This window comes from Oncorhynchus clarkii, chromosome 9 (assembly GCF_045791955.1).
Source record: "Oncorhynchus clarkii lewisi isolate Uvic-CL-2024 chromosome 9, UVic_Ocla_1.0, whole genome shotgun sequence".
NCBI classification, from domain to species: domain Eukaryota; kingdom Metazoa; phylum Chordata; class Actinopteri; order Salmoniformes; family Salmonidae; genus Oncorhynchus; species Oncorhynchus clarkii.
In genome coordinates, this window is record NC_092155.1 from 5,231,712 (window position 1) to 5,257,837 (window position 26,126).

The 26,126-nt window shown below is 46.0% G+C and overlaps 3 protein-coding genes across 6 annotated transcripts in view; 1 reads left to right on the forward strand and 2 right to left on the reverse strand.

Moving 5' to 3' along the window:
- LOC139415783 (broad substrate specificity ATP-binding cassette transporter ABCG2-like) overlaps positions 1–3,359 on the forward strand; it is a 31,035-nt gene extending 27,676 nt beyond the window's left edge. The window contains exons 14-17 of one of the 3 annotated variants that reach the window (XR_011635018.1): positions 502–656; positions 1,137–1,306; positions 1,401–2,537; positions 2,808–3,359. Coding sequence is in view for 1 of the 3 variants with exons in the window: in XM_071163872.1 (XP_071019973.1) it covers positions 502–656; positions 1,137–1,306; positions 1,401–1,548 (473 nt within the window). In the remaining 2 variants the exon portion in view is untranslated. Of the gene's footprint in view, positions 1–501; positions 657–1,136; positions 1,307–1,400 lie in introns of all 3 variants that reach the window. The other 2 variants (XR_011635017.1, XM_071163872.1) reach the window with 2 other exon arrangements.
- Positions 1–26,126, reverse strand: part of LOC139415792 (galactose-specific lectin nattectin-like) — a 1,187,935-nt gene that overhangs the window by 928,848 nt on the left and 232,961 nt on the right. The window lies entirely within an intron of this gene.
- Positions 6,526–25,827, reverse strand: LOC139417063 (cyclin-dependent kinase-like 2). The gene is made up of 12 exons (XM_071166311.1): positions 25,660–25,827; positions 24,283–24,477; positions 20,921–21,099; positions 19,908–20,020; positions 19,635–19,774; positions 17,802–17,890; positions 16,633–16,756; positions 10,447–10,667; positions 9,942–10,163; positions 7,444–7,537; positions 6,835–6,997; positions 6,526–6,715 (listed from the first exon to the last, which is right to left on the reverse strand). Exons 1-12 carry the CDS (start codon positions 25,825–25,827, stop codon positions 6,660–6,662), a joined length of 1,764 nt encoding a protein of 587 aa, XP_071022412.1. The 3' UTR covers positions 6,526–6,659.

Sequence of the window (26,126 nt, forward strand, 5' to 3'; positions counted from 1 at the left end):
GGTATTCTATTACTCTGTTCTGATTTAGCATATTTCTGTTCTGATCTGGTATTCTATTACTCTGTTCTGATTTAGTATATTTCTGATCTGGTATTCTATTACTCTGTTCTGATTTAGCATATTTCTGTTCTGATCTGGTATTCTATTACTCTGTTCTGATTTAGTATATTTCTGTTCTGATCTGGTATTCTATTACTCTGTTCTGATTTAGTATATTTCTGTTCTGATCTGGTATTCTATTACTGTGTTCTGATCTAGTATATTTATGTTCTCATCTAGTGTTATATTTCTATGTTCTGATATAGTATATTTCTGATCTAGTATAATATTAATATGGTCTGATCTAGTATATTTCTGTTCTGATCTAGCATAATATTTCTATGTTCTGATCTAGTATATTTCTGTTCTGATCTAGTATATTTCTGATCTAGTATAATATTAATATGGTCTGATCTAGTATATTTCTGTTCTGATCTAGTATGACATTTCTATATTCTCCAGGGTATAAAGCTACAGTGGAGGCCTTCTTCCTGTTCATGTTGACCGTAGCTCTGGTAGCCTATACAGCTACTGCTATGACCATGGCTATATCAGCTGACCAGAGTGTTGTGGCGATCGCCAACATCTTCATGACCATAGCCTTCGTCTTCATGATGGTGAGAGCGACAGACAGAGAGAGAGAGACTAAATCATTTGTGATGGTAGCATGTTTTTCCCATGCCAATGAAGCCCCTTTGAATTGAGACACACACACACACACACACACACTAATATAAGATGATTATAAACATGAAAAATGATGTTGCTCTCCTCTTCCTCCTCCTCTCCCCTCATCACCTTTCTCCTCCCCCTCCCCTTCCTCTCCCCTCTTCCTCTCCCTTTCTCTCCCCTTCCCCTCTTCCTCTCCCTCTCTCCCCTTCCCCTCCTCTTCCCTTTCTCCCCCTCCTCTCCTTACCCCTCATCTTCCCATCCCCTCCTCACTCCTCTCCTCACCCCTCCTCTTCCCCTCCCCTCCTAAAATCTCCTCTTTGCTCCCTTCCCCTCCTCCCTCCTCTCCTCTTCTCACCCCTCCTCTCCTAAAATCTCCTCTTCGCTCCCTTCTCCTCCCCTCCTCTTTCCCTCCCCTCCCGTATCAGATCTTCTCAGGCCTGCTGGTGAACCTGCCCAGTATTGTTGAGTGGCTAGCCTGGTTCCAGTACCTCAGCATCCCTCGGTATGGACTAACAGCTCTCCAAATTAATGAGTTTGTAGGTCTCCAGTTCTGTGGAGACATTCCCCTCAACGGCACCTTGCCCCCTGGTATGACGTAAGTGATAATGTCTAACTATGCCTATTTAATAATTTATCCATAATTGAGGTGTTTTGTTTCTGAGGTAAGAACCTTTCTCTCCTGTGTCCAGATGCACGGGGGAAGACTTTCTGAAGAACCAGGGGATCGACTACACCACGTGGGGGCTGTGGCAGAATCACGTTGCCCTGGCGATCATGACCGTAATCTTCCTGTTGATCGCGTACTTCAAACTACGCTTCATCAAGAAGTTCACATAGAGGTCAGGGGTCACGGGTTAAGCCTATTGTACACCTTCCCTTGTCCTCCTCTCAAACTAAATGCTGCAACTTCCACTGACATGTCAGCGTCCGCAGGACACTTTTTAAGGGAGCAAAAATTTGATCGAAGCGGAAGGTGAAATTAGGCATTAGAGGTCATCGTCGCCATCATCATCATCATCATCATCCGACAGCTATTGTGCCAAACCAATAAATGCAATGATTTCTCTACCAATGTGTCTTATCTATACAGATGTTTTAAATCACGTCTCAAGATGTCTATGTGATTTATTTTTGAACCATTCATGTTTTTATGACGTTCAATTTGTTAAATGTTTTATTGATGCAACACAACGTGTATTGATGCCTACGGTTGAACAGGGCCCCTAGGACTCTGGCCACAAGTAGTTCCCTACTGTTGAACAGGGCCCCTAGGACTCTGGCCACAAGTAGTTCCCTACGGTTGAACAGGGCCCCTAGGACTCTGGCCACAAGTAGTTCCCTACTGTTGAACAGGGCCCCTAGGACTCTGGCCACAAGTAGTTCCCTACTGTTGAACAGGGCCCCTAGGACTCTGGCCACAAGTAGTTCCCTACGGTTGAACAGGGCCCCTAGGACTCTGGCCACAAGTAGTTCCCTACGGTTGAACAGGGCCCCTAGGATTCTAGATACAAGTAGTTCCCTACGGTTGAACAGGGCCCCTAGGACTCTGGATACAAGTAGTTCCCTACGGTTGAACAGGGTCCCTAGGACTCTTTACACAAGTAGTTCCCTACAGTTGAACAGGGCCCCTAGGACTCTGGACATAAGTAGTTCCCTACGGTTGAACAGGGCCCCTAGGACTCTGGCCACAAGTAGTTCCCTACGGTTGAACAGGGCCCCTAGGACTCTGGCCACAAGTAGTTCCCTACGGTTGAACAGGGCCCCTAGGACTCTGGCCACAAGTAGTTCCCTACGGTTGAACAGGGCCCCTAGGACTCTGGCCACAAGTAGTTCCCTACGGTTGAACAGGGCCCCTAGGACTCTGGCCACAAGTAGTTCCCTACAGTTGACCAGTGCCCCTAGGACTCTGGACACAATAGTTCCCTACGGTTGAACAGGGCCCCTAGGACTCCGCCCACAAGTAGTTCCCTACGGTTGAACAGGGCCCCTAGGACTCTGGCCACAAGTAGTTCCCTACGGTTGAACAGGGCCCCTAGGACTCTGGACACAAGTAGTTCCCTACGGTTGAACAGGGCCCCTAGGACTCTGGACATAAGTAGTTCCCTACGGTTGAACAGGGCCCCTAGGACTCTGGACATAAGTAGTTCCCTACGGTTGAACAGGGCCCCTGGGACTCTGGATACAAGTAGTTCCCTACGGTTGAACAGGGCCCCTAGGACTCTGGACATAAGTAGTTCCCTACGGTTGAACAGGGCCCCTAGGACTCTGGACATAAGTAGTTCCCTACGGTTGAACAGGGCCCCTAGGACTCTGGCCACAAGAAGTTTACTATAAAGGGACTAGGGTGCTGTTTAGGACACAGTCCTAGACATTGTTTCTATTAACGTTTTGTACACTCTGTATAAACACTCCTACACTAACACATGATCGACGGCACAGGAGGCTGGTGAGGGGGAGGACCGTGCATAATAATGGCTGGAATGGAATCAGCGACATGGAAACCACGTGTTTGCTACCAATCCCTTAATTCCGTTCCTGCCATAACTATGAGCCAATCCTCCCCACCAGCCACCTGTGATGAACAGTATAATAATGATAATTATGCAACAAAAAAAAAGAAGGAAGAATAAAATTTAATATCAACTTTGTACTTTGTTCTATTTTCTCTCCTGTGTATATTTTGCTATCAACACACGCACACACACAGACACACAACGTTCCCTCATATGAGAAGACTAAGGCTTGTGTCCATGGCAACACAGCGTAAGCATATCAGGTTGTGTGTGTTTGGAAACCCTGTTCCCCTGGGGCGGAGACATACCCCCTAACCCCACCCCCACCACCACCCTGGGGAGGAGTCATAACCCTTAACCCCACCACCACCACCACCCTGGGGAGGAGTCATACCCCACCACCACCCTGGGGAGAAGTCATACCCCACCACCACCACCACCACCCTGGGGAGGAGTCATACCCCACCACCACCCTGGGTAGGAGTCATACCCCACCACCACCCTGGGGAGGAGACATACCCCCTAACCCCACCCCCACCACCCTGGGGAGGAGTCATACCCCCTAACCCCACCCCCACCACCACCCTGGGGAGGAGTCATAACCCCTAACCCCACCACCACCACCCTGGGGAGGAGTCATACCCCACCACCACCCTGGGGAGAAGTCATACCCCACCACCACCACCACCACCCTGGGGAGGAGTCATACACCACCACCCTGGGTAGGAGTCATACCCCACCACCACCCTGGGGAGGAGACATACCCCCTAACCCCACCCCCACCACCCTGGGGAGGAGTCATACCCCCTAACCCCACCACCACCCTGGGGAGGAGTCATAACCCCTAACCCCACCCCTACCATCCTGGGGAGGAGTCATACCCCCTAACCCCACCACCACCCTGGGGAGGAGTCATACCCCCTAACCCCACCACCGCCACCCTGGGGAGGAGTCATACCCCCTAACCCCACCACCGCCACCCTGGGGAGGAGTCATACCCCCTAACCCCACCACCACCACCACCCTGGGGAGGAGTCATACCCCCTAACACCACCACCACCACCCTGGGGAGGAGTCATACCCCCTAACCCCACCACCACCCTGGGGAGGAGTCATATCCCCTAACCACACCACCACCACCACCCTGGGGAGGAGTCACACCCCCTAACTCCACCACCACCCTGGGGAGGAGTCATACCCCCTAACCCCACCACCACCACCACCCTGGGGAGGAGTCATACCCCCTAACCCCACCACCACCACCACCCTGGGGAGGAGTCATACCCCCTAACCCCACCACCACCACCACCCTGGGGAGGAGTCATACCCCCTAACCCCACCACCACCACCACCCTGGGGAGGAGTCATACCCCCTAACCCCACCACCACCACCACCCTGGGGAGGAGTCATACCCCCTAACACCACCACCACCACCCTGGGGAGGAGTCATACCCCCTAACCCCACTACCACCCTGGGGAGGAGTCATACCCCCTAACCCCACCACCACCACCACCCTGGGGAGGAGTCATACCCCCTAACCCCACCACCACCCTGGGGAGGAGTCATACCCCCTAACCCCACCACCACCCTGGGGAGGAGTCATACCCCCTAACCCCACCACCACCACCACCCTGGGGAGGAGTCATACCCCCTAACCCCACCACCACCACCACCACCCTGGGGAGGAGTCATACCCCCTAACCCCACCACCACCACCCTGGGGAGGAGTCATACCCCCTAACCCTACCACCACACCCCTGTGGAGGAGTCATACCCCCTAACCCCACCACCACCATCCTTGATCATTGGCTTTTGTCTGGACACAGACTTCTCTCTCAGCCAATCAGAAGGCTCCCTGGTATTGTAATGCAATCATTTCCATGGTAATGTAGAATGTTTATTCAAATTATGCTAATTGATGTGGCTCATGCTGTGGACTGTATTTTTTTCGTAATGTCAGTTGAGTTCATTCAACAAATCACAACAAAGATTGATTGGTACACTTCCTGTTTTTACTTCTTGCTTTGCTTCTATTGGACGCTGGACATATTCAGAAACAGATTCATTGTCTCATTTACAAAACACATTTATTGGACAGATAATATTGTAATTATATGACCATTATAACATTAGTATATGTATCAACTATCGCCATATCAAATGTCTATCAAAATTAAATGAATTAATCATAAAATACACTGCTGTGGTGACCAAAGTTGAGATTAAACATAAGTGATGCCACTATATTGCATCATCGATGACTAAGTGATGTCACTATATTGCATCATCGATGACTAAGTGATGTCACTATATTGCATCATCGATGACTAAGTGATGTCACTATATTGCATCAACGATGACTAAGTGATGTCACTATATTGCATCATCGATGACTAAGTGATGTCACTATATTGCATCATCGATGACTAAGTGATGTCACTATATTGCATCATCGATGACTAAGTGATGTCACTATATTGCATCATCGATGACTAAGTGATGTCACTATATTGCATCATCGATGACTAAGTGATGTCACTATATTGCATCATCGATGACTAAGTGATGTCACTATATTGCATCATCCATGACTAAGTGATGTCACTATATTGCATCATCGATGACTAAGTGATGTCACTATATTGCATCATCCATGACTAAGTGATGTCACTATATTGCATCATTGATGACTAGGTGATGATGTCTGTCTTTCCTGGAGTCGTTCCTGGGGTTAAAGTCTCTGGTTAAAGTCTCTGGTTAACGTCTCTGGTTAAAGTCTCTGGTTAAAGTCTCTGGTTAAACTCTGGTTAACGGCTCTGGTACCTTTCACAGTGGTCTGTTTGAGTGTTTTTTCAATCTTTATTATTTTTTTTTAACTTTATTTAACAAGGTAAGTCAGTTAAGAACAAATTATTATTTACAATGACAGTGTGTATCAGTCATGCTGTGGGTCCTTGGTAAAGTGTGTGTGTGTTGGTGTGTATTGTAGTGGTGTGTGTTGGTGTGTTGTAGTGGTGTGTGTTGTAGTGGTGTGTATTGTAGTGTGTAGTGTGCTGTAGTGGTGTGTATTGTAGTGTGCTGTAGTGGTGTAGTGTGTTGTAGTGGTGTGTATTGTAGTGTGTAGTGGTGTAGTGTGTTGTAGTGGTGTGTATTGTAGTGGTGTGTATTGTAGTGTGTAGTGGTGTGTGTTGTAGTGGTGTGTGTTGTAGTGGTGTGTATTGTAGTGGTGTGTATTGTAGTGGTGTGTATTGTAGTGTGTAGTGGTGTGTGTTGTAGTGGTGTGTATTGTAGTGTGTAGTGGTGTGTATTGTAGTGTGTTGTAGTGGTGTGTATTGTAGTGTGTGTGTTGTAGTGGTGTGTATTGTAGTGTGTAGTGGTGTGTATTGTAGTGTGTTGAAGTGGTGTGTGTTGTAGTGGTGTGTATCCATTGTGGCTATAGAGGGGATGTGTCTCTCCTTCTTCTGGTCCTGGTGGGTTTAGTCTGTTTACCTGGAAGACACAAGGGGACCTGGTCAATATAATCCACAAAGCGTGTGTGTGTGTGTGTGTGTGTGTGTGTGTGTGTGTGTGTGTGTGTGTGTGTGTGTGTGTGTGTGTGCAGAGCGTACCTTCAGCCCCTCGTATCTCAGGCAGCAGAGAGGTTCTTAGTTCAGGGAAGAGAATGTCTGGCTTCCTCTTCCCAACTGTAGCCATACGCTCACGGTCTCCTCGGTCACGCTCGCGGTCGGACAGGAAGGAACGTTCGTGGATCACACTCTTCTCTGATATCATCTGCAGAGGACAGAGAAAAGAGAGTAGAGAGAAGAAGAGAGAAGAGATAGAGGAGAGAGAGGAGCTAGAGAAGAGGAGTGAGGAGAGACAAGAAGACAGGAGAGAGGAGAGGAGAGGAGAAGATGAGAAAGAGGAGAAAGAGAGGAGGAGAGACAGAGGAGAGGAGAGACAGGAGACAGGAGAGAGGAGAGAGGAGGAAAAAGAGGAGAGGAGAAGAGACAGGAGGAGAGGAGAGGAGAGGAGAGGAGAGGAGAGACAAGAATATAATGATATAGCCCGACAGAGGAGTGGTTAGATGATATAGCTAGACAGGGGCCTGGGGGGTTAATGTCTACTAACTTGTGGAAGAACATTTCACTTGAGCAGTCGCGCACGCACACACACACACACACACACACACACATACACACACACACACACACACACACACACACACTTACACTTACCTGAGCCATCAGATTGCCAGTGAAATGACTGGAGAGAGATTGCTGTGAGATTCTGTTGAAAATGTTTACGAGTCTTTTGGACTTGTCCATTGACCTAGAGACGACAGACAGACAGACAGACAGACAGACAGACAGACAGACAGACAGACACATAAACACACAGTCACCATCATCTCTAGGGCTCGATACAATCAGATCCGCTTTAGCCAAGATCCACATAGCGGTTGTGTTGGCGGTGGAACTGCATTGTGAGCAAATCAAATCCACAAGTGGCTAAAGCGGACGTTGCCATTGGCTGGAGTTAACGTTAACAGACATCCCACGCTGCCTTGTTTCTTGGAACACTGTGATGTAACACCACCTCAACCATACAAATCCTTTTATTTAGTTTCATGATTGTTCAATTTGAGTGTCATTATTTCTATATAGCGTACACTTTCTCTCTGTATTTTTTTTTTTACCCCAATTGGTAATTACAGTCTTGTCTCATCGCTGCAACTCCCGTACCGACTTTGGAGAGACGAAGGTCGAAGGTCTCCGAAACACAACCCAACCAAGCCGCACTGCTTCTTGACACAATGCCCGCTTAACCCGGAAGCCAGCCGCACAAATGTGTCGGAGGAAACACCGTGCAGCTGGCGACCGTGTCAGAGTTTATCGCGCCCGGCCGGCCATAAGAGTCGCTAGTGCGCGATGGGACAAGGACATCCCTGTCGGGCCAAACCCTCCTCCCCTAACCCAGACGACGCTGGACCAAACCCTCCTCTAACCCGGACGACGCTGGGCCAAACACTCCCCTAACCTGGACGACGCTGGGCCAAACCCTCCTCTAACCCGGACGACGCTGGGCCAAACCCTCCTCTAACCCGGACGACGCTGGGCCAAACACTCCCCTAACCTGGACGACGCTGGGCCAAACCCTCCTCTAACCCGGACGACGCTGGGCCAAACACTCCCCTAACCTGGACGACGCTGGGACAAACCCTCCCCAAACCCGGACGACGCTGGGACAAACCCTCCCCTAACCCGGACGACGCTGGGCCAAACCCTCCTCTAACCCGGACGACGCTGGGCCAAACACTCCCCTAACCCGGACGACGCTGGGACAAACCCTCCCCTAACCCGGACGACACCGGGCCAAACCCTCCCCTAACCTGGACGACGCTGGGCCAAACCCTCCCCTAACCTGGACAACGCTGGGTCAAACCCTCCCCTAACCTGGACGACGCTGGGCCAAACCCTCCCCTAACCTGGACGACGCTGGGCCAAACCCTCCTCTAACCCGGACGACGCTGGGCCAAACACTCCCCTAACCTGGACGACGCTGGGCCAAACCCTCCTCTAACCCGGACGACGCTGGGCCAAACCCTCCTCTAACCCGGACGACGCTGGGCCAAACACTCCCCTAACCTGGACGACGCTGGACCAAACCCTCCTCTAACCCGGACGACGCTGGGCCAAACACTCCCCTAACCTGGACGACGCTGGGCCAAACACTCCCCTAACCTGGACGACGCTGGGCCAAACCCTCCCCTAACCCGGACGACGCTGGGCCAAACCCTCCCCTAACCTGGACGACGCTGGGCCAAACCCTCCTCTAACCCGGACGACGCTGGGCCAAACACTCCCCTAACCTGGACGACGCTGGGACAAACCCTCCCCTAACCCGGACGACGCTGGGACAAACCCTCCCCTAACCCGGACGACGCTGGGCCAAACCCTCCTCTAACCCGGACGACGCTGGGCCAAACACTCCCCTAACCTGGACGACGCTGGGACAAACCCTCCCCTAACCCGGACGACGCTGGGACAAACCCTCCCCTAACCCGGACGACGCTGGGCCAAACCCTCCTCTAACCCGGACGACGCTGGGCCAAACACTCCCCTAACCCGGACGACGCTGGGACAAACCCTCCCCTAACCCGGACGACACCGGGCCAAACCCTCCCCTAACCTGGACGACGCTGGGCCAAACCCTCCCCTAACCTGGACAACGCTGGGTCAAACCCTCCCCTAACCTGGACAACGCTGGGCCAAACCCTCCCCTAACCTGGACGACGCTGGGCCAAACCCTCCCCTAACCTGGACGACGCTGGGCCAAGTGTGCGCCGCACCAAGGGTCTCTCAGTCGCGGCCGGCTGCGACAGAGCCTGGACTCGAACCCAGAATCTCTAGTGGTGGCAGCTAGCGATGCAGTGCCTTAAACCACTGCGCCACTCGGGAGGCCTCCTTCTGCACCTCTAACGCGAGTGGGGCGGGTGTGGCTTCGTGACAATGATCACAAGAGCAGCTGCCCCACCGATTTGACATCTCCACCTCCGACAAAACAACCACTATGTGTGTCTGCTATCTGATTGAATCTAGGCCTAAGCTTTGTCTATAACCCTAGAGAGGACAAACAAACAATAACAACAACAAAAACAAAAACAAGTGTTATGTTCTTCAACCCTGGTCCAACATTCTCAGTGTGATGCATTATGGGAGCTGTAGTTTTGCACCTCAGACCGAGTGTTCCGGGTTGAGGCCCCACCCCAACTCCGCCATGGGCGACGACAGCCAGTAGGTTCTGTGAAGGTGTCTGTGTGAAGGGGAGGGATGAGAGGGGAGGGATGAGAGGTAGAGGTTGGTCCTGGGTTGGTCCTACGGTTGGATCGTGGTCCTCTACGGTCCTCTCTGGTTCTTCCACTCTGGGTTTGATGGCGATAGTGTTGCTCAGACTCCTAAACAAAACAGATTTAAGATTGTATCCAAAATGGCACCCTATTCCCTATATAGTACACTACTATAGACCAGGGCCCTATTCCCTATATAGTACACTACCTTAGACCAGGCTTACAGGACTCTTTCGATCAATAGGGTACCATTTGGCACTAAAAAAAATAGTCTACAATTCATTCAAGATTTCTGTCTTTTTTTAATGTAACAGAAAAGTAATTAAGATGATTATTATTTTTAAATAACTATTTTTCAAATAACCGCTAATAATGCTGAAACTGAACGTACACGGTGGTGGTTCGACCGTGGTGAACCGCGACCGCGTGGCTCTCTGTGGTCCAGTCAGCCTTCTCAGGTTTATTAACAGCTGCAGTAGTGGTCATAGTAGTGGTTGACTCTATTGTCTTGTCCGGGTCTCGGGGTTTAGACTCTGTGGTGGTTGGAGCTTTGGAGAGTTTGGTGACGTCTGGTTTGGTGACGTTCCCTTTGACTGTTGTACTGCTGGAGTCCTGGAGGGGAGGAGAGGAGGGGAGGAGAGGGGGCAGGGGAGGGGGCAGGGTTAGAGGAGAGGAGAGGGCAGAGTGAGAGGAGGGGAGGAGAGGGGGCAGGGTTAGAGGAGAGGAGAGGATGGGAGGGGAGGGGGCAGGGTTAGAGGAGAGGGCAGAGTGAGAGGAGAGAGGAGGGGAGGGGAGTGGGCAGGGGAGGGTGCAGGGTTAGAGGAGAGGAGAGGGCAGAGTTAGAGGAGGGGAGGAGAGGGGGCAGGGGAGGGGGCAGGGTTAGAGGAGAGGAGAGGGCAGAGGTAGAGGAGAGGAGGAGTGGGGGCAGGGGAGGGGGCAGGGTTAGATGAGAGGAGAGGATAGGGCAGAGTTAGAGGAGGGAAGGGGAGGAGAGGACAGAGGAGAGGGCAGGGTTAGAGGAGAGGGCAGGGTTAAAGGAGAGGAGAGGGTTAGAGGAGAGGAGATGAGATGAGAGGAGATGAGAGGAGAGGAGAGGAGAGGAGAGGAGAGGAGAGGAGAGGAGAGGAGAGGAGAGGAGAGGAGAGGAGAGGAGAGGTTGAGTGTGTGTTTCTGTGTTCATTTTGGCAGCTGTTTTAGTCTTTTGACTAAAATAGCTTTTAGTCTTAGTCACATTTGAGTAATTTCCTCCTTTGTTTCATCCTTTTAGTAATTATCAGTCCACTAAATCTCTGGACAACTTTAGTCTCGTTTTAGTTATTACCAGTTGATTAAAACTCTGGTTCTTTTTTTCTAGTTTTAGTCAGTCATCATAATAGTGCTTTTTTTTCCATTAAATAATTAATATTTACCTTTAACGTTCATCATGTGCACAGCTAGCCTTGTCCAACTAGGCCTTCTATCCCCTTGTATACCTTAGCTGGAAACAGTGATATTCTGACAGGCTGTAACCAATGGCAACCAATGTTAACCAATGGCAACCAATGGTAACCAACGGCAGCCAATATTAACCATTTGGGCTATAAAGCCTCGGCGACAGGCAGGAAATGGCAGACAGGAAATGGCAGAAGTATAGATCTAATCGAAATCAAATCACATTCATTGGTCGCTTACACAGATGTTATCACAGGTACAGCTAAATGCTTGTGTTTCTAGCTCCAACAGTAATACCTAGCTAAATGCTTGTGTTTCTAGCTCCAACAGTACAGTAATACCTAGCTAAATGCTTGTGTTTCTAGCTCCAACAGTAATACCTAGCTAAATGCTTGTGTTTCTAGCTCCAACAGTAATACCTAGCTAAATGCTTGTGTTCCTAGCTCCAATAGTAAAGTAATACCTAGCTAAATGCTTGTGTTTCTAGCTCCAACAGTAATACCTAGCTAAATGCTTGTGTTTGTAGCTCCAACAGTAATACCTAGCTAAATGCTTGTATTTATAGCTTCAACAGTGATACCTAGCTAAATGCTTGTGTTTCTAGCTCCAACAGTAATACCTAGCTAAATGCTTGTGTTTCTAGCTCCAATAGTAATACCTAGCAAAATGCTTGTGTTCCTAGCTCCAACAGTAATACCTAGCTAAATGCGTGTGTTTCTAGCTCAAACAGTAATGCCTAGCTAAATGCTTGTTCCTAGCTCCAACAGTAATACCTAGCTAAATGCGTGTGTTTCCAGCTCCAACAGTAATACCTAGCTAAATGCTTGTGTTCATAGCTCCAACAGTAATACCTAGCTAAATGCTTGTGTTTCTAGCTCCAACAGTAATACCTAGCTAAATGCTTGTGTTTCCAGCTCTAACAGAGCAGTAATACCTTGCTAAATGCTTGTCTTTATAGCTCCAACAGTAATACCTAGCTAAATGCTTGTGTTTCCAGCTCTAACAGAGCAGTAATACCTAGCTAAATGCTTGTGTTTCTAGCTCCAACAGTAATACCTAGCTAAATGCTTGTGTTTCTAGCTCAAACAGTAATACCTAGCTAAATGCTTGTTCCTAGCTCCAATAGTAATACCTAGCTAAATGCTTGTGTTTCCAGCTCCAACAGTAATACCTAGCTAAATGCTTGTGTTCATAGCTCCAACAGTAATACCTAGCTAAATGCTTGTGTTTCTAGATCCAACAGTACAGTAATACGTAGCTAAATGCTTGTGTTTCTAGATCCAACAGTACAGTAATACCGAGCTAAATGTGATACCTAGCAAAATGCTTGTGTTTCTAGCTCCAACAGTAATACCTAGCTAAATGCTTGTGTTTCTAGCTCCAACAGTAATACCTAGTTAAATGCTTGTGTTTATAGCTCCAACAGTAATACCTAGTTAAATGCTTGTGTTTCCAGCTCCAACAGAGCAGTAATACCTTGCAAAATGCTTCTAGCTCCAACAGTAATACCTAGGTAAATGCTTGTGTTTCTGATTCCAACAGTAATACCAAGCTAAATGCTTGTGTTTCCAGCTCCAACAGTACAGTAATACCGAGCTAAATGTGATACCTAGCAAAATGCTTGTGTTTCTAGCTCCAACAGTAATACCTAGGTAAATGCTTGTGTTTCTGATTCCAACAGTAATACCAAGCTAAATGCTTGTGTTTCCAGCTCCAACAGTACAGTAATACCGAGCTAAATGTGATACCTAGCAAAATGCTTGTGTTTCTAGCTCCAACAGTAATACCTAGCTAAATGCTTGTGTTTCTAGCTCCAACAGTAATACCTAGTTAAATGCTTGTGTTTCCAGCTCCAACAGAGCAGTAATACCTAGCTAAATGCTTGTGTTTCCAGCTCCAACAGAGCAGTAATACCGAGCTAAATGCCTGTGTTTCTGGCTCCAACAGTGAAACCTAGCTAAATGCTTGTGTTTCTAGCTCCAACAGTAATACCTAGCTAAATGCTTGTGTTTCTAGCTCCAACAGTAATACCTAGCTAAATGCTTGTGTTTCCAGCTCTAACAGAGCAGTAATACCTTGCTAAATGCTTGTCTTTATAGCTCCAACAGTAATACCTAGCTAAATGCTTGTGTTTCCAGCTCTAACAGAGCAGTAATACCTAGCTAAATGCTTGTGTTTCTAGCTCCAACAGTAATACCTAGCTAAATGCTTGTGTTTCTAGCTCAAACAGTAATACCTAGCTAAATGCTTGTTCCTAGCTCCAATAGTAATACCTAGCTAAATGCTTGTGTTTCCAGCTCCAACAGTAATACCTAGCGAAATGCTTGTGTTCATAGCTCCAACAGTAATACCTAGCTAAATGCTTGTGTTTCTAGATCCAACAGCACAGTAATACGTAGCTAAATGCTTGTGTTTCTAGATCCAACAGTACAGTAATACCGAGCTAAATGTGATACCTAGCAAAATGCTTGTGTTTCTAGCTCCAACAGTAATACCTAGCTAAATGCTTGTGTTTCTAGCTCCAACAGTAATACCTAGTTAAATGCTTGTGTTTATAGCTCCAACAGTAATACCTAGTTAAATGCTTGTGTTTCCAGCTCCAACAGAGCAGTAATACCTTGCAAAATGCTTCTAGCTCCAACAGTAATACCTAGGTAAATGCTTGTGTTTCTGATTCCAACAGTAATACCAAGCTAAATGCTTGTGTTTCCAGCTCCAACAGTACAGTAATACCGAGCTAAATGTGATACCTAGCAAAATGCTTGTGTTTCTAGCTCCAACAGTAATACCTAGGTAAATGCTTGTGTTTCTGATTCCAACAGTAATACCAAGCTAAATGCTTGTGTTTCCAGCTCCAACAGTACAGTAATACCGAGCTAAATGTGATACCTAGCAAAATGCTTGTGTTTCTAGCTCCAACAGTAATACCTAGCTAAATGCTTGTGTTTCTAGCTCCAACAGTAATACCTAGTTAAATGCTTGTGTTTCCAGCTCCAACAGAGCAGTAATACCTAGCTAAATGCTTGTGTTTCCAGCTCCAACAGAGCAGTAATACCGAGCTAAATGCCTGTGTTTCTGGCTCCAACAGTGATACCTAGCTAAATGCTTGTGTTTCTAGCTCCAAAAGTAATACCTAGCTAAATGCTTGTGTTTCCAGCTCCAACAGAGCAGTAATACCTAGCTAAATGCCTGTGTTTCTGGCTCCAACAGTGATACCTAGCTAAATGCTTGTGTTTCTAGCTCCAAAAGTAATACCTAGCTAAATGCTTGTGTTTCTAGCTCCAACAGTGCAGTAATACCTAGCTAAAAGCTTGTGTTTCCAGCTCCAACAGAGCAGTAATACCTAGCTAAATGCTTGTGTTTCTAGCTCCAACAGTAATACCTAGCTAAATGCTTGTGTTTCTAGCTCCAACAGTAATACCTAGCTAAATGCTTGTGTTTCTTGCTCCAACAGTGCAGTAATACCTAGCTATGAGGCGCAGGCACTTCGTCCAGACAAAAATTCAAAAAGTTCCATTACAGTCCTTTAGAAACATGTCAAACGTTGCATGGAATCAATCGTTAGGATGTTTTTAACATAAAACATCAATAATGTTCCAACCGGAGAATTCCTTTGTCTGAAGAAAAGCACTGGAATGAGAGGTAACTCTGTCGGGAGCGCGCGTCATGAGACCAAGGCACTATGCCAGACCACTGACTCAGAGAGGTCTCATGAGCCCCTCCTTTATAGTAGAAGCCTCATTCAAGTTTCTAAAGACAGTTGACATCTAGTCGAAGCCGTAGGAAGTGCAACTTTATCCAAATCTCAATGTGTATTCGGTAGGCCAAGCTTTTAAAAACTACAAACCTCAGATGTCCCACTTCCTGGTTGGGTTTTTCTCAGGTTTTTGCTTGCCATATGAGTTCTGTTATACTCACAGACATCATTCAAACAGTTTTAGAAACTTCAGAGTGTTTTCTATCCAATACTAATAATAATATGCATATATTAGCATCTGGGCATCTGGGACAGAGTAGGAGGCAGTTCACTCTGGGCACGCTATTCATCCAAAAGTGAAAATGCTGCCCCCTATCCCAAAAAGGTTTTAACAAGGCACACCTGTTAATTGAAATGCATTCCAGGTGACTACCTCATGAAGCTGGTTGAGAGAATGCCAAGAGTGTGCAAAGCTGTCATCAAGGCAAAGGGTGGCTACTTTGAAGAATCTCAAATATAAAATAGATTTTGATTTGTTTAACACTTTTTTGGTTACTACATGATTCCATAGGTGTTATTTCATAGTTATGATGTCTTCACTATTACTCTACAATGTAGAAAATAGTACAAAATAAAGAAAAACCCTGGAATGAGTAGGTGTTCTAGAACCCTGGAATGAGTAGGTGTTCTAGAACCCTGGAATGAGTAGGTGTGCCCAAACCTTTGACTGGTACTGTATACTGAACAACATTTTTAAAATATAGACGCAACAACAGCTCAGTGATGAGCTTGGCGGGTACTGTGTCGTTGGAATGCTGAGCCGTAATTAACAAACAGTATTCTTACATAGTAATTACTGTGATTTTATTTGAATAACGATGTATTCACTGTACTCCTGATATTTAACGAATTGCATTTGTGTTTCTCAAAGGGGAAAAAAAGCAACCAAACAACTGGCATTTGGAAGGAAGCTTCATGTCTAATGAAATGTCCATTAGTCTCCCGTGGATTTCTGGGTTGGAATTCTGGGTTGGAATTCTGGGTTGGAATTCTGGGTTGGAATTCTGGGTTGGAAATCTGGGTTGGAATTCTGGGTTGGAATTCTGGGTTGGAATTCTGGGTTGGAATTCTGGGTTGGAATTCTGGGTTGGAATTCTGGGTTGGAATTCTGGGTTGGAATTCTGGAATTGTCATATTTCCGTCAAACTAAAACGAAAAGTAATTTGTAATAGTTTGTATTTCAGGGCGTCTCGTCTTATTATTGTTATAGTTTTAGTCAGGAAACATACGAAGTTGCCGAGTATTTTTCATCATAGTTATTGTTGACTAAATTAACACTGGTGTCCGTGTGTGCGTGGATGTGTGTGTGTGTGTGTGTGTGTGTGTGTGTGTGTGAGTGCATGCGCCCAGCTGTGTGTGTCTACCTCCATGTGTGTGTGTGTGTCTGACCTTGTACTTCCCAGTCCTCTCCTCTACTTCCTCCTTGTCTTTCTTGGTAGTCTTGTTCATCTTGGGAAGGGGAGAGTTCTCTTTCTGATCCTTCTGGATCTTAGCATTCAACTCCTGGACAAACCTGAACAATTTTTGTTCAGTTAAACACAGGGTTTGTGTGTTACCAGCTGTGTGTGTGTTACCAGGTGTGTGTGTGTGTTACCAGCTGTGTGTGTGTTACCAGGTGTGTGTGTGACCAGGTGTGTGTGTGTTACCAGCTGTGTGTGTGTTACCAGGTGGGTGTGTGTTACCAGGTGTGTGTGTGTGTGTGTGTGTGTGAGACCAGGTGTGTGTTACCAGGTGGGTGGGTGTGACCATGTGTGTGACCATGTGTATGTGTGACCAGGTGTGTGTGTGTGTGTTACCAGGAGTATGTGTGACCAGGTGTGTGTGTGTGTGTGTGTGACCAGGTGTGTGTGTTACCAGATGTGTGTGTGACCGTGTGTGTGTGTGTGTGTGTGTGTTTGTGTGTGTGTGTTACCAGTTGTGTGTGTGTGTGTGTGTTACCAGGTGTGTGCGTGTGTTACCAGGTGTGTGTGTGTGTGTTACCAGGTGTATGTGTGTGTGTGTGTTACCAGGTGTGTGTGTGTGTGTGTCTGTGTTACCAGGTGTATGTGTTACCAGGTGTGTGTGTTACCAGGTGTGTGTGTGTTACCAGGTGTGTGTGTTACCGGGTGTGTGTTACCAGGTGTGTGTTACCAGGTGTGTGTGTGTTACCAGGTGTGTGTGTATGTTACCAGGTGTGTGTGTGTGTGTGTGTGTGTGTGTGTGTGTGTGTTAGCAGGTGTGTGTGTGTGTGTGTGTGTTACCAGGTGTGTGTGTTACCAGGTGTGTGTGTGTGTTACCAGGTGTGTGAGTGTTACCAGGTGTGAGTGTTACCAGGTGTGTGTTACCAGGTGTTTGTGTGTGTGTTACCAGGTGTGTGTGACCAGGTGTGTGGTACCAGGTGTGTGGTACCAGGTGTGTGTGACCAGGTGTGTGTGACCAGGTGTGTGTTACCAGGTGTGTGTTACCAGGTGTGTGTGTTACCAGGTGTGTGTTACTAGGTGTTTGTGTGTGTGACCAGGTGTGTGTGTGACCAGGTGTGTGTTACCAGGTGTTTGTGTGTGTGACCAGGTGTGTGGTACCTGAGGTGGAAGCCATCGTTAGTGAAGAGTTGGTGCTGCAGCAGATCAGAACACTGTGACCTCCTGTCTGGATCCATCTGGAGACACCTCTGGTAGGAGGAGAGAGAGAGAGAGAGAGGATGTGGGGGAGAGAGAGGGAGAGATTGAACGAGGGGGGGGGTGGGTGGGGGAGAGGGAGTCGTATAGAAATAGTTACTGAAAGGCTACAGTACGTTAGGAGGAGATAGAGATAGTTACTGAAAGGCTACGGTACTTTAGGAGGAGATAGAGATAGTTACTGAAAGGCTACAGTACTTTAGGAGATAGAGATAGTTACTGAAAGGCTACAGTACTTTAGGAGGAGATAGAGATAGTTACTGAAAGGCTACAGTACGTTAGGAGGAGATAGAGATAGTTACTGAAAGGCTACAGTACGTTAGGAGGAGATAGAGATAGTTACTGAAAGGCTACAGTACTTTAGGAGGAGATAGAGATAGTTACTGAAAGGCTACGGTACTTTAGGAGGAGATAGAGATAGTTACTGAAAGGCTACAGTACTTTAGGAGGAGATAGTTACTGAAAGGCTACAGTACTTTAGGAGATAGAGATAGTTACTGAAAGGCTACGGTACTTTAGGAGGAGATAGAGATAGTTACTGAAAGGCTACGGTACTTTAGGAGGAGATAGAGATAGTTACTGAAAGGCTACGGTACTTTAGGAGGAGATAGTTACTGAAAGGCTTCGGCACTTTAGGAGGAGATAGAGATAGTTACTGAAAGGCTACAGTACTTTAGGAGGAGATAGAGATTGTTACTGAAAGGCTACGGTACTTTAGGAGGAGATAGAGATAGTTACTGAAAGGCTACAGTACTTTAGGAGATAGAGATAGTTACTGAAAGGCTACAGTACGTTAGGAGGAGATAGAGATAGTTACTGAAAGGCTACAGTACTTTAGGAGATAGAGATAGTTACTGAAAGGCTACAGTACTTTAGGAGGAGATAGTTACTGAAAGGCTACAGTACTTTAGGAGGAGATAGAGATAGTTACTGAAAGGCTACAGTATTTTAGGAGGAGATAGTTACTGAAAGTCTACGGTACTTTAGGAGGAGATAGTTACTGAAAGGCTACAGTACTTTAGGAGGAGATAGAGATAGTTACTGAAAGGCTATAGTATTTTAGGAGGAGATAGTTACTGAAAGTCTACGGTACTTTAGGAGGAGATAGTTACTGAAAGGCTACAGTACTTTAGGAGGAGATAGAGATAGTTACTGAAAGGCTACAGTATTTTAGGAGGAGATAGTTACTGAAAGGCTACAGTACTTTAGGAGGAGATAGAGATAGTTACTGAAAGGCTACAGTACTTTAGGAGGAGATAGAGATAGTTACTGAAAGGCTACGGTACTTTAGGAGGAGGTAGTTACTGAAAGGCTACAGTACTTTAGGAGGAGATAGAGATAGTTACTGAAAGGCTACAGTACGTTAGGAGGAGATAGAGATAGTTACTGAAAGGCTACAGTACTTTAGGAGGAGATAGAGATAGTTACTGAAAGGCTACAGTATTTTAGGAGGAGATAGTTAATGAAAGTCTACGGTACTTTAGGAGGAGATAGAGATAGTTACTGAAAGTCTACGGTACTTTAGGAGGAGATAATATGTCGCTGTAGTGTAGAAAAGCACTGAGGACCAGTTCATGAACGTTGATAAAGGAGTGAACCACATGTTGTGTAGTGTTGTGCTAGAGGCTCTGTCTCTGTCTGAGGTGTGTGTGTGTGTGTGTGTGTGTGTGTGTGTGTGTGTGTGTGTGTGTGTGTGTGTGTGTGTGTGTGTGTGTGTGTGTGTGTGTGTGTGCGCACCTGTGTAAGGTCTGTAGCGGTAGTGGACAGTTTAGGATATCGTTGTTGTAGAGGCTCTGTCTCTGTCACTTCCGGTAGACTGACTCCTGAAAACACTGGGTTCTTATAGAACAACTCCTGGTGGGGAGGGGTCAGGTTGCCTTGGTAACGAAACAAAAAAAAACAAATAGCAAAATTCATTAATAATTCATTAAAACATTAATCATTGCTCCATGTGTGTGTGTGTGTGTGTGTGTGTGTGTGTGTGTGTGTGTGTGTGTGTACTGTCCTCACCAAAGCACCTGATGATGTGGTATAACTGGTCGATGTCAGAGTCTCCAGGAAACAGAGGTTCTCCTGTCAACATCTCTACGAAGAGACAGCCTGCAGCCCACACATCTACCGCCCTACACACACACACACACAACCACACACACACACACACACACACACACAACCACAGACACACACACACACACACACACACACACACACACACACACACAACCACAGACACACACACAACCACAGACACAATCACAGACACACACAAACTCACACAACCACAGACACACACAAACTCACACAACCACAGACACACACACACACAACCATAGACAGACACACACCACCACACACACACACACACACGGACACACACACCACCACAACACACACACATACACCACCACACACACACACACATACACACACACACACACCACCACACACACATAGACACACACACCACCACACGCACACACACAAACACACACAACCACAGACACACACACAACCACAGACACAATCACAGACACACACAAACTCACACAACCACAGACACACACAAACTCACACAACCACAGACACACACACACACACAACCATAGACAGACACACACCACCACACACACACACACGGACACACACACCACCACAACACACACACACACACATACACACACACACACACCACCACACACACACAGACACACACACCACCACACGCACACACACGACACAAGCACCACCACACACACACGGTAGTATTAGACAAATAACAGTGGAGGATTTCGTAGCACTGTTTCTCTCTGTGTCTCTTTCTCTCTCGGTCTCTGCCCTTCTCTGTCTCTCCTTCTCTCTCGGTCTCTCTCTGTCTCTCTCTCTCCCTCTGCCTTTCTATCTCTCTCTCTCTCTCATTCTGTCTCTCTCTCTCGATCTCTCTGTCATTCTGTCTCTCTCTCTCGATCTCTCTCTCTCTCTGTCTCTCTCCCCGTCCCTCCCTCTGTCTCTCTCCTTGTTCTTACTTCCCGTACTTGGTGTCCCCCACCAGTAGTTCTGGGGCCCTATACCAGCGTGTTGCTACGTAGTCCGTGTAATTCTCTCCAGGTGCAGCCATTGTCCTGGCGAACCCGAAGTCACACAGCTTGACCACCCCTCCCTGAGATACCAGGATGTTCTCTGGCTTGATGTCCCTATGGATGATCTGGAGAAACAAAAAGGATACAAATAGGAAACACATATGAAACATACAGGAAATATATATTAAATATATATGAAACAAAGGAAACATTTTTACCTTTATTTGACTAGGCAAGTCAGTTAAGAACAAATTCTTATTTTCAATGACGGCCTAGGAACAGTGGGGTTAACTGCCTTGTTCAGGGGCAGAACGACAGATTTGTACCTTGTCAGCTCGGGGGTTTAAACTTGCAACCTTCCGGTTACTAGTCCAACGCTCTAACCACTAGGCTACCCTGCCGCCCCAAAAATATATGAAACAAAGGAAACATACAGGAAACATATATGAAACATACAGGAAATATATAAGAAACTTACAGGAAATCTATAGGAAACTTACAGGAAATATATATGAAACTTACAGGAAATCTATAGGAAACTTACAGGAAACATATATGAAACATACAGGAAATATATAAGAAACTTACAGGAAATCTATAGGAAACTTACAGGAAATATATATGAAACTTACAGGAAATATATAGGAAACGTACAGGAAATCTATAGGAAACTTACAGGAAATACAGTGCCTTGCGAAAGTATTCGCCCCCCTTGAACTTTGCGACCTTTTGCCACATTTCAGGCTTCAAACATAAAGATATAAAACTGTATTTTTTTGTGACGAATCAACAACAAGTGGGACACAATCATGAAGTGGAACGACATTTATTGGATATTTCAAACTTTTTTAACAAATCAAAAACTGAAAAATTGGGCGTGCAAAATTATTACACGTGTTACACGTGGTCTGCGGTTGTGAGGCCGGTTGGACGTACTGCCAAATTCTCTAAAACGACATTGGAGGTGGCTTATGAACATTCAATTCTCTGGCAACAGCTCTGGTGGACATTCCTGTTGTCAGCATGCCAATTGCAAAACTTGAGACATCTGTGGCATTGTGTGTGTGACAACTGAACATTTTAGAGTGGCCTTTTATTGTCCCCAGCACAAGGTGCACCTGTGTAATGATCATGCTGTTTAATCCGCTTCTTGATGTGCCACACCTGTCAGGTGGATGGACTAAGCTTTTTGTGCAGTATGGAACATTTTTTGGGATCTTTTATTTCAGCTCATGAAACATGGGGGGGCAACACTTTACATGTTGCGTTTCTATTTTTTTTCAGTATACATAAAATTAAAGTCACACAGATTGACCTCCCGACCCTGAGATACCAGGATGTTCTCTGGCTTGATGTCCCTTTCTGGAACATATAGGAAATACAGTGCCTTCGGAAAAGTATTTAGACCCCTTGACTTTTTACACATTTTGGTACGTAATTATCCTAAATTGGATTAAAAAGTTTTTTCCCCCTCATCATTCTACACACAATACCCCATAATGCCATCACAATACCCCATAATGCCATCACAATACCCCATAATGGCATCACAATACCCCATAATGACATCACAATACCCCATAATGACATCACAATACCCCATAATGACAAAGCAAAAACAGGTTTTTATAAATGCAAATTTATAAAATAAACTGAAATATCACTTACATAAGTATTCAGACCCTTGAGTGAGTACTTTGTTCAAAAAACCTTTGGCAGTGATTACAGCCTTGAGTCTTATTGGGTATCACGCTACATGCTTGGTATACCTGTATTTGGAGAGTTTCTCCCATTCTTCTCTGCAGATCCTCTCAAGCTCTGTCAGGTTGGATGGGGAGCGTCGCTGCACAGCTATTTTCAGGTCTCTCCAGAGATGTTCGATCAGGTTCAAGTCCGGGCTCTGGCTGGGCCACTCAAGGACATTGAGAGACTTGTCCCGAAGCCACTCCTGCATTGTCTTGGCTGTGTGCATAGGGTCGTTGTCCTGTTGGAAGGTGAACCTTCGCCCCAGTCTTAGGTCCTGAGTTTTCATCAAGGACCTCTCTGTAATTTCCCCCCGTTCATCTTTCCCTCTATCCTGACTTGTCTCCTAGTCCCTGCTGCTGAAAAAGATCCCCACAGCATGATGCTGCCATCACCATGCTTCACCCTAGGGATGGTGCCAGGTTTCCTCCCGACGTGATGCTTGGCATTCAGGCCAAAGATTTCAATCTTGGTTTCATCAGAGAATTTTGTTTCTCATGGTCAGAGTTCTTTAGGTGTCATTTGAGGAACAACGTCGTGTGCCTTTTACTGAGGAGTGGCTTCTGTCTGGCCACTCTACCATAAAAGCCTGATTGGTGGAGTGCTGCAGAGATGGTTGTCCTTCTGGAAGGTTCTCCCATCTCCACAGAGAAATTCTGGAGCTCTGTCAGAGTTACCATCGAGTTCTTGGTCAACTCTCTGACCAAGGCCCTTCTCCCCTGATTGCTCAGTTTGGCCGGGTGGCCAGATCTAGGAAGAGTGTTTGTGGTTCCAAACTTCTTACATTTAAGAATGATAGAGACCACTGTCTTCTTGGGGACCTTCAATGCTGCAGAAATGTTTTGGTACCCTTCCCCAGATCTGTGCCTCGACACAATCCTGTCTCTAAGCTCTACAGACAATGCCTTCGACCTCATGGTTTGGTTTTTGCTCTGACATGCACTTTCAACTGTGGGACCTTATATAGACAGGTATGTGCCTTTCCAAATCATGTCTAATCAATTGAATTTACCACAAGTGGACTCCAATCAAGTTGTAGAAGCATCTCAAGGATGATCAATGGAAACAGGATGCACCTAACCTCAATTTTGAGTCTCATAGCAAAGGGCCTGAATACTTATGTAAACGAGGTATTTCTGTTTTTTATTTTTAATATATTTGCAAAACATTTAGAATTGTGTTTGTTTTTGTGGAATATGAAGTGTGGAAATGTGGAAAAAGTCAAGGGGTCTGAATACTTTCCGAATGCACTGTATACATTCATATGGAGGAATGGTCTAAGATCCCTTCCAATGTGTTCTCCAATCTCATAAAACATTTTAGAAAAATGCTCAGTGTCGTTATCCACGCAAGGGGAGGGTGCTGGAGTATTGAAAACAGGGGTTCAAATGAATGGAATAAATGGAACTAAGTCAAACACGTGGTTTCCATATGTTTCATGTGTGATACCGTTGCATTAATTCCATTACAATGAGCCCGTCCTCCTATAGCTCCTCCTACCAGCCTCCTCTGACACACACACACACACACACACACACACACACACACACACACACTCCACTCACATTGTGTTGATGGCAGAAGGAGATAGCCCGTAGTATCTGGTAGACGTATCTTCTTAGGCGGCTGTAGTCTAGTCCCGTTGGACTCTGTTCTAGGTCATCTAGCACCGTACGTTCTACGAACTCAAACACCAGGTACCAGCGACGTCTCTTTTTCCACACCTCCAGCAGGTTGACTAGGTTCTCATGGCGCAGTTGCTGGAGAAAGGGGGGGAACAAAATGATGGATTGATTGGTTGTTTTGATTGATTGGTTAGTTAGTTAGCATTTGTATATGTCAGGAATGGGCTACTTTGATGGCGGGGTGGGAGGGGGGGGTCACACAAAAAACTACTCATGAGGGGCCACAGTGGCTTGCGGGTCCGGGTTTGTGAGAGAATGGCCGCCGTTTTACCGGCTCCTGAACAATTTTGTGGGTTTTTTTGCGTCGATCTTAACTATTTTATAAATAATGTTTCGACCATCATTTCATATGTCCGAAATGATCATCTGGACGTCAAAACAGTGACCTCGATTTAAATGTGGACTTTTATTTCTACAAATCGGAGGCGAAATCCAAATCCCCGTCACTCAGACGGAGTTATTAGAGGTCGGCGTGCGGGATATCTAACGAGACGGCGAGTCGCCATTACCCTCCGTTCTATTGACAAACGTGAAATCACTGGAGAATAAACTGGATGAGCTCCGTTGGAGAGACTATCCTATCAATCACTGGAGAATAAACTGGATGAGCTCTGTTAGAGAGACTATCCTATCAATCACTGGAGAATAAACTGGATGAGCTCCGTTAGAGAGACTATCCTATCAATCACTGGAGAATAAACTGGATGAGCTCCGTTGGAGAGACTATCCTATCAACGTGATCTGAAGAACTGGACTATCCTACGTTTCACAGAGTAGTGACTGAACAAGGGCATGGAAAATATAAATCTAGCTGGTTTTTTTTTCTATACATCAGCAAGACAGAACAGCTGCATCTGTTAAACTGTGGGGAGGTGGGGGGGGGGGTCTCTTTGGCAACAACAAATATTCTATTTTATTTCAATATATTCTATTTGATTCTATTCTAATTCATTTTAATCTATTCTATTTAATTATATTCTGTTCTATTTTAATCTGTTCTATTATATTTTATTATATTCTGTTCTATTTTAATCTGTTCTATTATATTTTATTATATTCTGTGCTATTTTAATCTGTTCTATTATATTTTATTATATTCTGTGCTATTTTAATCTGTTCTATTATATTTTATTATATTCTGTTCTATTTTAATCTGTTCTATTTAATTATAATATATTCTACTTTATTCTGTTGTATTTGATTCTGTTGTATTGGACTCTGTTCTATTTGATTCTAATCTATTAAACTCCAACTGACCTTCAACATCTTGATCTCTCTCAAAGCGATCTTCTTGACTGTCTTGTCGTCCTCTGACTCCAGAAACTTCTTAACGGCCACGATCCTCCCGTTCTCCTTGTGACGACACTTCATGACCATGCCGTAGCTTCCCTCGCCGACCATACCCAAGTTCTCATACTTCTCCATACCACACACTCTGCAGCACACACTCTATAATAACACACACTAGGCTACACACACTCTGCAGCACACACTCTATAACACACACTAGGCTACACACACTCTGCAACACACACTCTATAATAACACACACTAGGCTACACACACTCTGCAACACACACTCTATAATAACACACACTAGGCTACACACACTCTGCAACACACACTAGGCTACACACACTCTGCAGCACACACTCTATAATAACACACACTAGGCTACACACACTCTGCAACACACACTCTATAATAACACACACTAGGCTACA

Excerpts from the sequence above, each read along its gene's own strand:
- LOC139417063 (XM_071166311.1), bottom strand. The coding sequence starts at position 25,827 with ATGGAGAAGTATGAGAACTTGGGTATGGTCGGCGAGGGAAGCTACGGC. Across the intron at positions 24,478-25,659 it reads GAGAGATCAAGATGTTGAAG|CAACTGCGCCATGAGAACCT; the intron begins GTCAGTTGGAGT and ends CCCTTTCTCCAG. Across the intron at positions 19,775-19,907 it reads CCACATCATCAGGTGCTTTG|GCAACCTGACCCCTCCCCAC; the intron begins GTGAGGACAGTA and ends TTCGTTACCAAG.